Raw genomic sequence first — 12,978 nt, forward strand, 5'->3', positions numbered from 1 at the left:
CGCTTATAGCAATCGCTTTTCCAGGTTGACAGCACCCATCACACGTCGGAAAAGACAATACAACAAGTACTTCGAGAACTTAGTTATAATGAACACAAATATAGAAAATTTAATAAATTGTACAACATGTGTCTACGTAATAATAATGAATAATACCTGTACGATTCATATATTTATCAAATAGCAATGCTATTGTAAATAACAACAAAAAGTATAAATACAAATAGAAACTCACCTAAACGGATTTCGTAATACTGCCCTAACCCTTGTAATTTTAATCAAACGTCAAAAATATTACTAAAGTTTCTGGCTATATATGTATAATAATATATTGCAAGAGTTCACTTTAGCGAGATACTATTTGACATTCACGTCAAACATCATGCACCAGGAAAATCACATATAGGAACCGATTGGCAAATATTCGACGTGGCAGTTTCCACCCTTTTTTTTTTCTCGGTGACAGCTTAGGCCTCCCGTGTTTGGATCATTTGTTACGTCAGACCCAACAAATTTAAAAAGCTCAAAAAAAGTTTTCTCTTATAATCAAAATCTACGTGGGTTTCCGAAGTTTTTCAACAATAATTATAAAAGTATTAAAAATGCCGTTTTAATATGTTTTTGTTAACGTTATTAATTATGAATGTATAAAGATTGTGTTTAACTTGTTGAAACTTGAGAAATAGTAATTTCCTAATGTAAAAAATTATGTTTTGAAATTGCGAGCGCTTAAAACAAACTTTGAGCTCCTGTTTTGACATTTATCAGACATCAGGATATTTATTAATATAAGGCAATGAGCCAACAAAATATTCAATATAGTTTACAAAGTTAATTTTATGCATTTAATTATCATAGCAATTTACTTTATAGTTTCATGAAACTAATCTAACGCCCATTAACATTTTCATAAGTCGCTTAAAAGTAAAATTATTTATAAAACAATGTTAATTAATAAAATTTATTGCTCTAATGGTATTCATTAGTTTTCTACCGAAAAAAAAAACCCCACTCAGGTATGAAAAATATAATCAAATACGTATTAGCCGTAAAAAGCTAATTTTTCATAAAATAATGTAAAAATATATATGAAATACCTTAAAAAAAATTAAAATAAAGACAAAAGTATTCTAAAATAGGAATTAATAAATTTTAATTACATAGTTGAAATATTACACCCGTTGGATAAATTATCATATTTTGTTTACCTCTAATATCATAACTCATGAATACGGTTAAAAATTTGTTTGAGACATATTCGTAAAAAAATTAACTGCGAATAAGTACAAAAAACTGGCGTGAATCATAATTTACAATTTATAGGGAAGCATTTAATGACTTGTAAGTAATTTGAATATAGCACCATTATGCTTACCCGTAAATAAAGTTTTAAAAATATTCTTATAGGAAGTGATTATTTATCAACATTATGACGCGTAAAGCAATTGGTTTTAAATTAGAAATAAATTAACCATGTCATTATTCATTAACGTTAACATTTAAAGTAAAATAAATTAAATAAATGACATTAAATTAATGTCTTATCACTTTGTAAATTAATATTTATGCAGAGAAAATAAATTCGAAATTTAAATTTAAATATTTTAATGAACAAACAAGTTCTAGATTAGTAATGCAAAGGTCAAGTGGTTTGATTTTTAATCAAAATAATCAAAAAAAGCCAAAATTAAATAGTATACAAGTTCAATTTTTATACTCATTTTAACCCTCAATCAATATTTTTAAATTTCAAATCTAAAACATGAAATAAATTGTTGAAATACATAAAATATTATATACTCAAGAAGCTGTTTCCAAAATAAATATATAATATAAATAGTATGTATATTAAAAACCAAATTAATCATTTAAATATAATTATAGTGTTAATTGAAATCAATGCTAATGCATATACATAATACAAATGCATATAATGTATTATACAGGGAAACAATGTGGACCATAACAAAATGAATCCCATAAATAATTTATATTTATATTTTAATGTTTTAAGCTGTAGCAAGGAAATATTATTTTTAAATAATGTGTTTTTTTATTGTTTAGTGCGACATCTTTTGTGCTATAAAAGTACTTCAAACATGTTTGGGCAACATATTTTTAACAGATTTACTATGAAATAATAGTAGTCCGTGAGAGGAAGTATACAGAATTACAAAACCTTTTTGTTTACGCTTATGATTATGGATAATACATGACCTGAACAACTTCAATAAAATATTCATACTGAACATATTTTAAAAATATTCAATAGCTTGTGGCCGTTCGGATTGTAAAGTTTTTCTGTTTCTTTTTTTTTTCATTATTATTATCTAGGATTGTTACATCACAACTCAAAGCAAAGCTATAGATAAATATAATGTAAAATATTTGCATAAGTATTTCAACTATACCAAGAACTAAACATTTTGTTTTGCTAATGATTAAAATCGCATTGATAGTGAAATATATTAATTTCAATAAATCATTGCTTTCTTTTAGTTTTAGGTTTTAATATTAAAAATATATGTTAAATAATTATTCTAACGGGCACATACTAGTTGCCTCCAGAAGTCAAAAAGGTCAATAGTTTTTCAATAAATTATCTCCCAGCTATTTACGAGTTGCCTCCCAAAGAACCCAAAATGTTATCGTAAACGATAAGGGTTTTTTCTTATGTTTTTAATATAATTGTGTGCCTATTATTTGTATAAATGTATAATTTTATAATTTTAAATAACTATATTTCTATAGATATGTTTTACTCGTATTATTATTACATATATAAGCCACTACTTAATTCTATACGACATGCAAATAGTGTATATTAACCCTTTAATTTACAATAAGAATGAGAGAAAACAGTGCCGTGTCTAGCATAATCAGCAGCCGGTGCCAAGAATCATTTCTAGCACCCTCACCTCTCTACAAAATATTTGTATACTTATAAAAAGTCTACATAACATTATTGTAGAGCCGGAGACAGATTTGTCAGATTTACCTTATTTTTTTACATTAAACATTTTTGTCAACATGTACAATGTACAAACACTTCTAAAGATGATAATATGCAAATAGGAAGAGAGTCTTTAACATAGTTAATTTATTGAATTTTCAGTAAAATTACTTGGATTATAAAAATGTTTTTGCACCCCGTTGGTCAATGGCGTCCGGTGCACACACAACTCTCGCACCCCCCTAGGCATGATCCTGGGAAGAAATTCATATATTTTGAAAGGCAACTAGTATACACAGACTCTAACGATAGGTGTTTATAAAAAACTTAAATATTTCCCATTTTCAATTTTCTTGAACGCCGAATTAGAATATTATAACTTAAATGTAATAAAGTAAAATTATGTTTATTCAGAATAACGTCTTTTTTGCGATAATAATTTTGTTCAAATTTAATATTATGATAATACATCTGTATTAACAACCTAAAACAATGAACTAAGTACCTAGCTAATGTGTGACCAAAGTACATCCACACACCTATTTGATTTATTGATTTGTGATTTCTGTACGCAAAAGTGTTATTTAAATTAAACACACTTGAAGTCTGAAATCACAATTATATTATCAAAATTAAATGATTAAGCCTCAAATACACCGAAAACATTCTATAAATCATACAGATACAAGTTTAGATGTTATTTTTTCTAACTACATACAAGAGGGTTTGAAATGTTGATCATACATTTTAGTACAGAATAATAAAAATGCACAAGATTTATTCAGTTGCAAACCATTTATAAAATCATAATAATATCGTTTGTATTACCGGAAGTAAATATAATATTAATACAAACAGGACCGTTCTGTATTATTTATCATTGTTATAATTGTAAACATTAAAAACTTGGTAATCGTAAGACAGCCCAAAAAAATTAAATTGATATACGACTACAGTAATCTGCAGTTAATAATAATTATTATCACGAAGAAATATCGTTAAACCTTTTAAGTATTAATATTAATTAATAATATAATTGCACAGCAACTATTATACAAAAATATATTTTAACAGAGAAGAAATAAAATAAACCGTGATGAGACGCCGTTTGAAAAATTGTTACTCGAAAAGCACGTGTGTACACGACTGCACTAAATAAATAGCGAATTCAAACTAATCTGTTGAGATAATTGACGAGATTTAACCAAAAATAACCATTCCTGCCTTTTCGTACGTAACAGCGTCCATTTGTGTAATAAATAGTACATGAACGTTAGCAGATCATATTACATGCACCTTGTACTTTTCTTCGACGTGGTGAGATGTAAATGAGTTGCGCCTAATTCATAAAATCAGAATTTTTCATTAAATCAGAAATTGCACGAATCTTACCTTACATATATATTTATATACAATATATATTATGCATATATACAAAGAGTTCTGTTACGTTATAGCTTACGGTCGATTTTTAATGTTTTCACTTTTTATTCAGTGCTTATTGCGTTCCCTATTAAGTTTCTTGTGCTGGATGCGATGCAGATTACGTACACCGCGTGCAGTGAGAGAACGCAACTGGATGGCGATCAAAACCCGTCAATTTTTGCGCATTCCCACCACTTTACCAGCCCGAGCGTCTCGCTTGACGACCACTATCGATAGCGATAACACCAGTCGCCGTGTGGTAGGGGAATTTCACATGCGCAAAGTGTCTCTAAATGAACGGACATGTAGACGTCATATTAAACATTTAAAAAGCGACTATAAACATTTTATTATAATCATCATATTTTTAATTATTTTACGAGAACTTTTAACCAGATACCATAATATTTTATGACTTTGATGAACAACATTCTAGTACAGTGGTTCCCAACCTCTTATATTCTACACCACTTTTGAAGAATTTCAAAAATATCGTCTCCCCTACTATAAGTTGAAAAAAATAAAATATAAATAACAGTAAATAATAAAATGGAATAATTAATTAAGGTTTTCATTAAATATTATAATATTATAGTAATAAATTAGTATAAAATATTAAAAATAGTAAATAAAAAAATAAAGGTATAATGAAATTAATAATTAATGATAATTGATGTTAATGCTAACAACACTTTTCCTTCGACAGTTTTTTTTATATTCTACTCAGTATTTGATAGAAAACGGATAAAGAGAACCGATCAAATAATTTTTTTTCTCTGCGTTTTAAAATAAAAATTGTACTTCATAATAACTGTTTGCATCTCCCCAAAAATGTGTATACCCCCCCCCCCCCCCAGTTTAGAAACCAGTGCTTTAGGTAATGCTCCTCACATACTCATATCCGTTCAAACAGAATTCTAAGCCTCGAGCGACACATACAATAACCTAAATAGTAAGATTTAATTTCAAATTCAAATTTCCGGTTAAATCAATGATTTTGAAAAACGTCGATGTAATAGTAGCTTTTACAATAACATTGCAGTTATTTAGAGTTTAAAACCTTTAATAGATATACAATGTGACGTAGCGCGTCCAAAACAGTGTAATTTGAAATGTTTCTCGTCTAAACCCTCAGACGGAGATGATCGTGGTATGAGATTTTCCCAGTGTTCGATATGAGATTTGAGATTTAAAATTGTGTAACGAAAAACTACTGTAAACAATAAGTTTCGTTTTATCGACTTACATTTAGGCCTTCATGGGTTAATATGCCCGAGGGCAAGGGATGTGCCAAACGAGCACAGATATCGAGATACTAAACTTTTATTCGCGAAATACCGAAGTAATGTGTGCAAAATTTAGATACAGAAAATAATTGGTGTGCGGATAAGTTAAAGTGAATGACCCATTTCGAAGCACAATTCTTAAGACTATAAAATATGATGTACTATACGGATTCTGATTTCTATCATCCGGTTTAGTATTATATACTATTATACCATATTATAACTATTGTACGGTGTATAATTTCTTAATAGGAGCGTTTGTACGTTTATTTCTTCATTCGAGTGGTTTGTAATCACGCGACAGTCTGACATGTTTCACGTGTGACACAGCTTTTTATAATGTTTTAAATCGCGCAACGGTCATGAAGTTCAGCCGTGTCTGAAAAAATGAATAATAAAGCTAGGCTTACCGGGTGAACAGGACTTCTGTGATACAGTAGGCATTACGTTTCGCAATGGCATTATCGTACTGAGAGCCCCCCCCCCCCCTCCGAAGAACCGTGCACGCAATCGGTAATGCATAACGGATGATAATAATAATCGATCGTCAGTGCCGGATTACTCAGTGAGCAAAGTAGGCACCCACCTTAGGGCCTCACTCATTTAAGGGCCCCTGTGAAAACGAAAAAATATATATTTTAATATTACCTGAATTTTATTTACAAATTTACGGGACAAAAGTAATTTTGAAATATAATATATATTAAGCTGTAATTGTGATACGCAGTAATAATAATAAAATAATTTTGAAAAATTAGAAATAATATAATAATTAATTAATTTTTTTTGGGAATAAAAAAATGTAATAAACACGATTTTATTTATTAATAATAATAATTGGTTATCATTAAAACTGTTTTAATTTTAATTATTGGATAGTAATGTCAAAGATGTGTGTAAAAAATAATTTTGTGCGACCCAAAATTTTAATGGCCTAGGGGTCAACAAATAGCACAATTCGACACTGTCGACCGTGATGCGCATTTGACACGAGCACATATTTACGTGAATGTATTGTTGCAGCGGTGTCGGCGGCGGCGGCGGTTATTTCGACATTGAGCGGATGAAGTTACCCCCATGATGCCCGTTATGCTGATCCAGCACCACTTGGCCGCTGACGTATTCGAGTGCTTTACCGTTCGGATGACGGTATCCCGTTCACCGGCACACCGGGCAATGCGCTACTACCGTATCTGGATATACACGTGCAACACCGTGCTGATGGTGTGCGTGGTGTGCTTCGTGGTGATCGCCTACCAGCTGGTGGTGGCCGACCAGCGACGACACCTGGTGCCCGGACTGGACCTGTGCCATCCCAGCCTGCTGTACGTGTACGCCGCGCTGTTCGTCCAGTGCACCGTGCTGCAGATCGTCGGCTTCCTGGGCGCGCGGTCGCTTAGTGAGCGGCTGCTGAACGTCTACTGGCTGCTGCTGCTCGGGCTGCTGGTCGGTGACGCCGTGCTGGGCGTGTACTGGCTGTATAGGTACGACAAAATGGTGGCCAGGCTCAAGCCGGCGCTCCGGGACCGGTTGGCCAAGGACTACGGCCGTGACCGGCGGTTCGCCGCCGTCTGGGACGACCTGCAGCGCGATCACGAGTGTTGCGGCGTCAACGGGCCCCAGGACTTCTTCAACGTGACCGTGCAAGTCGGCGGCACCGGCGGTGAGTGCGCACGTCCTCGCGCCATCCGTTCTCCCTCGTTCCCATCCTCCACCTCCACCGCTCCAAATTGTTGTTTATCGATTGTTGATTGCGTCTACGTCGATTAGTAGTCACGTACAACTGATCGAACGGACCGAGCGAAAAAAGTATCGATGCGAACTAGCTCGTCTGTAAGAAATGCGATTCGCTAATGGAACGATGCACTTCGGGATCTCCTTTGATCTCCCATGTTTTTTCTTTATTCAAATTTTCTAGGCCAATTACGTTTTAGAAGACGTTTAATAACTCAACGTGAAATCTTTTATAACGTATATTTTGTACGAGTTCAATGACAGTGAATGGTTTAGTGATCCTTGTTAACGAATCAAGGAGCTCCTTTTATAAGTCGGAGACTGGTAGACTCAATAGTCGTTACAACAGACAAAGGTTTTTGCGGGTTCCCAGATTTGGCTGCCATATCTGGACGAATCGAGTCAAATAATAGTAATAGATTTATAAATAAGCATTTTGTAATTTAAACGCAATTCAGATTGTAGGAGTATTGTTGAAAGGCATATCGATCGGTGTGCGTACAGTGCCTAAATTAGTCACTTATCGAGTTGATTACTATCGAAAAAAAAAATATTTTTCTCATGCCGATATTTCTATCGTAAACGTGGTATCGTTTCCGCGCTCGTGAGAATCACATACGTTTCAATAAATCACCAAAAAAATGGGAGAGTCGAAACCGATTTATCGTCTTTCCTGACCTACCCATCTCATGTCCTAATGTTACGATTAATATATTATAACAATAATCGGATTATCCCGGAAACAGAATCAATATCGGAATGGATGTGTACTTTAGGCCAAGTATAAACTATTTTATCATATTTATTTAAAACAAACACACTTTTCGAAACTGTTTCTGTTATTAAAATTGAAAATCTAAAAACGTTGCCAAAGCAATCTCAAGTAAACTAAATGATTCTGATTCCTGATTTTGATAACCTAAACGTTTCAAAATATCAATCTGATGAACTAACAATTGGTAATTTTTTACTACGTTGCATGTGTGAAAGTCCAAAACAACACACATCGGTTTCCAATCCCTACCTCTCGGAATTTTGATCGTAAAATTCATGTAAAACGTCACAAAAAAAATTAATTATATTTATTGAAAACTTCGACTTATTAAAATTATATTTTCAAATAAATATTGCTTTTAATAAATGAAAAAGTATACAAATCTTCATAATGTTTACAAATTATTTATTCTCAAAATAATAAGTTCAAAGTTAATTGTTCAGTTTTCATTGAATGAATTTTTATAAATTAATTAATTAAAAAAAAAAAAAAATCAAGTGGTCTAAGTAAATTTACTGTAGTAATATTTAGAAATATTTATTTTATACATTTGAAACCAATAACGAATCATTGCGTGTTCAAAATATAATCGTCGGTATTTATGAAGACTACCGGTTTTTCGGAGATAAAATATATATAGTAAAAATTTGACCTTAATATATTTTCCAATGTCTTAAAACTAGATAAAAAATAAAATATATGAATTTCTAGTTTAAGAATACAACAAACTTTTTTTTTATGAAAGAAATATAAACGGTTTGTGTAACAAGGTTTAACTTTATTTTATGATTTTTTTTTACGGTTTATTTTTTACAATAAGAAAAACTATTGAAAAAATATGCTACTTGAAACTATTATGTTGCAGATTTACTACTCGAAAAAGTGTTGACAGCAAAATAAAAATAAAACGAGAAAATAAACAGGCCGGGCTCTATAAAATAGGGCGGCATTGGGTTTTTTTTCACAAGAAGCATACAGACCGGTCTGGGTTTTTAAATTTTATATTTATTATGTCCCGGTATATTTGCCGAGATTTCAAAACAAAAATGATTAAACCATATTTAACCCTGTATATATAGGTTACTCAGTTTTCTGAACTTAAGAATGGGTACTTAAAAAAAGTATTGTTCCAGGTATGTAGTGATTATAACTGTTATGATCATTTAAATCGAAAAATATGACTGATATTTAAATTCTATATCCTCAGTTATATGAGAAGTCTCATAAAAGTGATCTATACTTCTATAAGAATCTAACGTAGAAATTACGACAAAATGATTATCACTTATCTGCTGACGGTAATTTTACTTATTTTCAGAAGAAATGTACATATTATTGACAATAAAAACTAAAGTCAAGTTTAGTAGTGCTTCTTAATTAAATAACAGTTCGCAAATAGTGCTTCTCTAAATCACTACTAATTAACAAATACCTAGCGCTATGGACTTTGTTGCTCTTATCATATTTTATTTGTAGACTAGCCGGTATAATATATTATATACAACACTACGTTTCCGTTACACACATTAATGGATTATTATTGCTATTTTTTTTTTTTTGTTACAACAATGCGATAAGGTCAATATGCATCCGGTAAAAGTACCAGGAACGCATCAGGAACATACGTTCATTTGTATAATCGGTCGGGATAACGACGAGCGGATTCGCGGACGATTTGACCAGCGTGCAGCACATAACTTCCACGTACACAAACACTCGTCCTATCACGCGGTTAAAATAATTAAACTACCTACTCACTACTACACGTAAAATGTTCATGTCTACTAGGGATTTAATTGTGAGACGAATTTTCACTTTTGTGGACGACTATCACACGGTGCTCGACGAAATCAAAACGACCATTTTCGGTCGAGTTTAACCGCGATCGTACAATTTGTACGAACACAGTACACGAACACTATACCGCCGTCACTCTCTGTCCGTTCGATTCATATCGATGAAATCGAGTCCATTTATTATTATTATTAAGCGTGGCTGAACGCGTGTATATATTTAAACGTGCATGCGTGTGTATGTGTGTGATTGTTTATGCGTGCATGTAAATGAGTGCCTGGGTATAAACGCATTTTTCATGGTCGGCAATAAATTATTAGCACGAAATATTTACACCGTTTAAAATATTATTGACTTTCTAAAATTTCGGAAACAATTTCAATCAGAATACGCCGCAATAAATATCCCGTACGTATTATATATTACAATATAATGACAACATTTTCAACTCCATCAATTTTGTATACGTAAAACGCTTTGACGACCGATTTGACCGCGCGCGTGCTTCCTGACTGTAGGAACCCTTCCAGGAATATCGGTGTGCTTTTTTTTGTCTATTTTTACGAAAAAAGTAAAATATATGCACATAAACGTACATAGATACCCATTATACATGCATATACATATACATACATTATGATATAATACACGTGTGATATATTATGATAAATGATACGAATTTTAGGTCCGATCCTGAATACATTATCCTTCGGCGCCGCTGCTACTTCAGATACGATACTGTACACCATGAATACGGCTGAGCATTATTATTTTATGCACAAAGTAAAACTCGAAACGTTTCGATAAATTATTTAAAAGAACTTTCCATACAATATACATCGTGTTCGAAAAGAGAATATTTGTTATAACGGTATATTAATACGTTAATCGATACAACAAAACGCATATGATATATTTTAGAAAAAACAAAATTCCGTAAGCGATTTATGAGCCTCAATTTTGTTACTCGAATTTTAGTTAAGACATGTGACTAATTTTAATTATTCTTGTATTAAATAAATGGGTAACGGAATATAGAAGTTAAATTATTCATTAGTTATTGCGTACAGAAGATTTATTTTCAAACTTCCTCTACGATCTTAAGTCACAGGACCACTATGTTTAGCACCCAACATCATTTTATTCAACTTCATAGTATTAAAGATAATCTAGTAATAACGATTAATTTTTTCCTATCAAATATCAAAACATAATACCTAGTTCAATAAAACATGATGTAAATATCAAAAACATTTTCCTTACTTCACCTTAAGTCATGATCGATGGTCGGTATTACTATTTTTAATTTTAAGAGAATGTCGAATATTGTACTTACATTTGAAAATACGACGATTTTTTCTTCCATTGAAGGATTTATTTTTTATTTTTATTAATTATATTTTTTTAATCTTTAAAATCTTTAAATTTTCATTATTTTTCCGTACAATGATTAATAATTATTTTGGAATTACAAAAGAAAATCTATATTACATTAGATAAGATGATTATTACCTTAACGGATTTTACTACTCAGAATAATTTTTCAAACAAAATTGTATATGCCATCATTTTTAAATTTAAACACATAATACAACCCACATCCGACAGATATATCTTACCAACTAAGCTCGTCCTTTAATAACGACCGATACTCGACGGCCAACTGCAACATCTCACGGGTCATCTCTTTATGTTTAATAACATAGGAAACATAATTAATAATTATAAAATTATTATATTAAATTATTATATTAAAATATAATTATTATTATATTTTAAATATCGTATATATTTCGTCCGTTTATCAACATTGAATTTCCACATTATTTTTAAATTAATATTGAACTTTGATAATCTTAAATGATTTCCCATCTTATCGTTAGACGCGAATCATCAATATAAAATATGACCCTTTTCGAGTTAAACATTTAATTGATTTAAATTTTTGGTAAAAGAAAATTATATTTATGAAAAATTCGTAATATGCTAAATTAAGAATTTGAAAATATAATTATCACTTAGAAAGTCTGTTTATTATAATAGTTTTATCCTAAAATATAACACATGCATTTTACGTTCAATAATAAGTATTAGAAGGACTTTGTGTCGGAAATTATATAAGATTTGCCATATTCATTAGTTATTTATTAAGTTTCTGCACGATATAATTATAATTAGTACGATAGTCCTGAATTCTAATACCCTATTCGTATTAAACATACATTATTATAGACATATTTTTTTGAATTTGCCTTGGGTTATCTTTTTCTTAAAAAATATTTTTGGTAAATCAAGTTTTTAAATAAAAATATTATGTCCATAAAATCAATTATATTAGTTATAAAGATCTCACTTGCAACGAAATAAAAATTTGAATTTAAAATACTTACGAAATAGCATAATTTACCTGGCAAATTAAATAATACGAGTAAATGAAAAAATGTAAAAAAAGTTATATCTTTGATGGCTATATATTATGGCTTTAATATTAAAATATTAAAATTTCAATTGCACATTTTGTCCCTTATATATATTTTAAATCGTATATGAAAATGATACAAAATCATGGCTTTAGTTTATTAGATAAAATAGTGTAATGAGAAGTCGGGTCCCGGCATTACATTACTGTTATCGTAATATGCATATATTTCGTTATGATAAATATGTGTTCATGACGGTTCATGATGAATTTTTACCTTTATAAGAATTAAATATAACATAGTCAAGGGAGGTGTTATTACACTTGTAACACCCCCCTGGCTACGCGCCTGAAGTAAATTGACACTCAACAAATTAAACAATAAAAGTTTCTTTACTTGTTATTATTTCGTCAACAAGTATGGATTTTTGATGTCATTAACATTTTGATAAGTATCTACCATTAAATATTAATAATAATCCTCTGTCACTACACACCAATCGTAATTTTTAAGAAAAAAGCTCATAAGTATGTTATTTTTACATCCATAAGAATTTTTAAGTTTGTGATTTTAATGGAAACAAACTTTGAT

At 30.7% G+C, this 12,978-nt stretch overlaps 2 protein-coding genes across 5 annotated transcripts in view; one reads left to right on the forward strand and one right to left on the reverse strand.

Moving 5' to 3' along the window:
• LOC112692064 (pseudouridine-5'-phosphate glycosidase) overlaps positions 1-12,978 on the reverse strand; it is a 212,002-nt gene that overhangs the window by 184,661 nt on the left and 14,363 nt on the right. The gene's annotated exons all lie outside the window — the stretch shown is intronic.
• The window catches only part of LOC112692065 (tetraspanin-17-like), an 87,086-nt gene that overhangs the window by 71,447 nt on the left and 2,661 nt on the right, over positions 1-12,978 (forward strand). Inside the window, exon 2 of the mRNA XM_025566595.1 lies at positions 6,688-7,327. Coding sequence (XP_025422380.1) covers positions 6,742-7,327 — 586 coding nt within the window. The 5' untranslated portion in view covers positions 6,688-6,741. The remainder of the gene's footprint in view (positions 1-6,687; positions 7,328-12,978) is intronic.

The sequence above is a fragment of the Sipha flava genome, unplaced genomic scaffold (genome assembly GCF_003268045.1).
Source record: "Sipha flava isolate LNK unplaced genomic scaffold, YSA_version1 69_pilon_pilon, whole genome shotgun sequence".
Classification (NCBI taxonomy): Eukaryota; Metazoa; Arthropoda; class Insecta; order Hemiptera; family Aphididae; genus Sipha; species Sipha flava.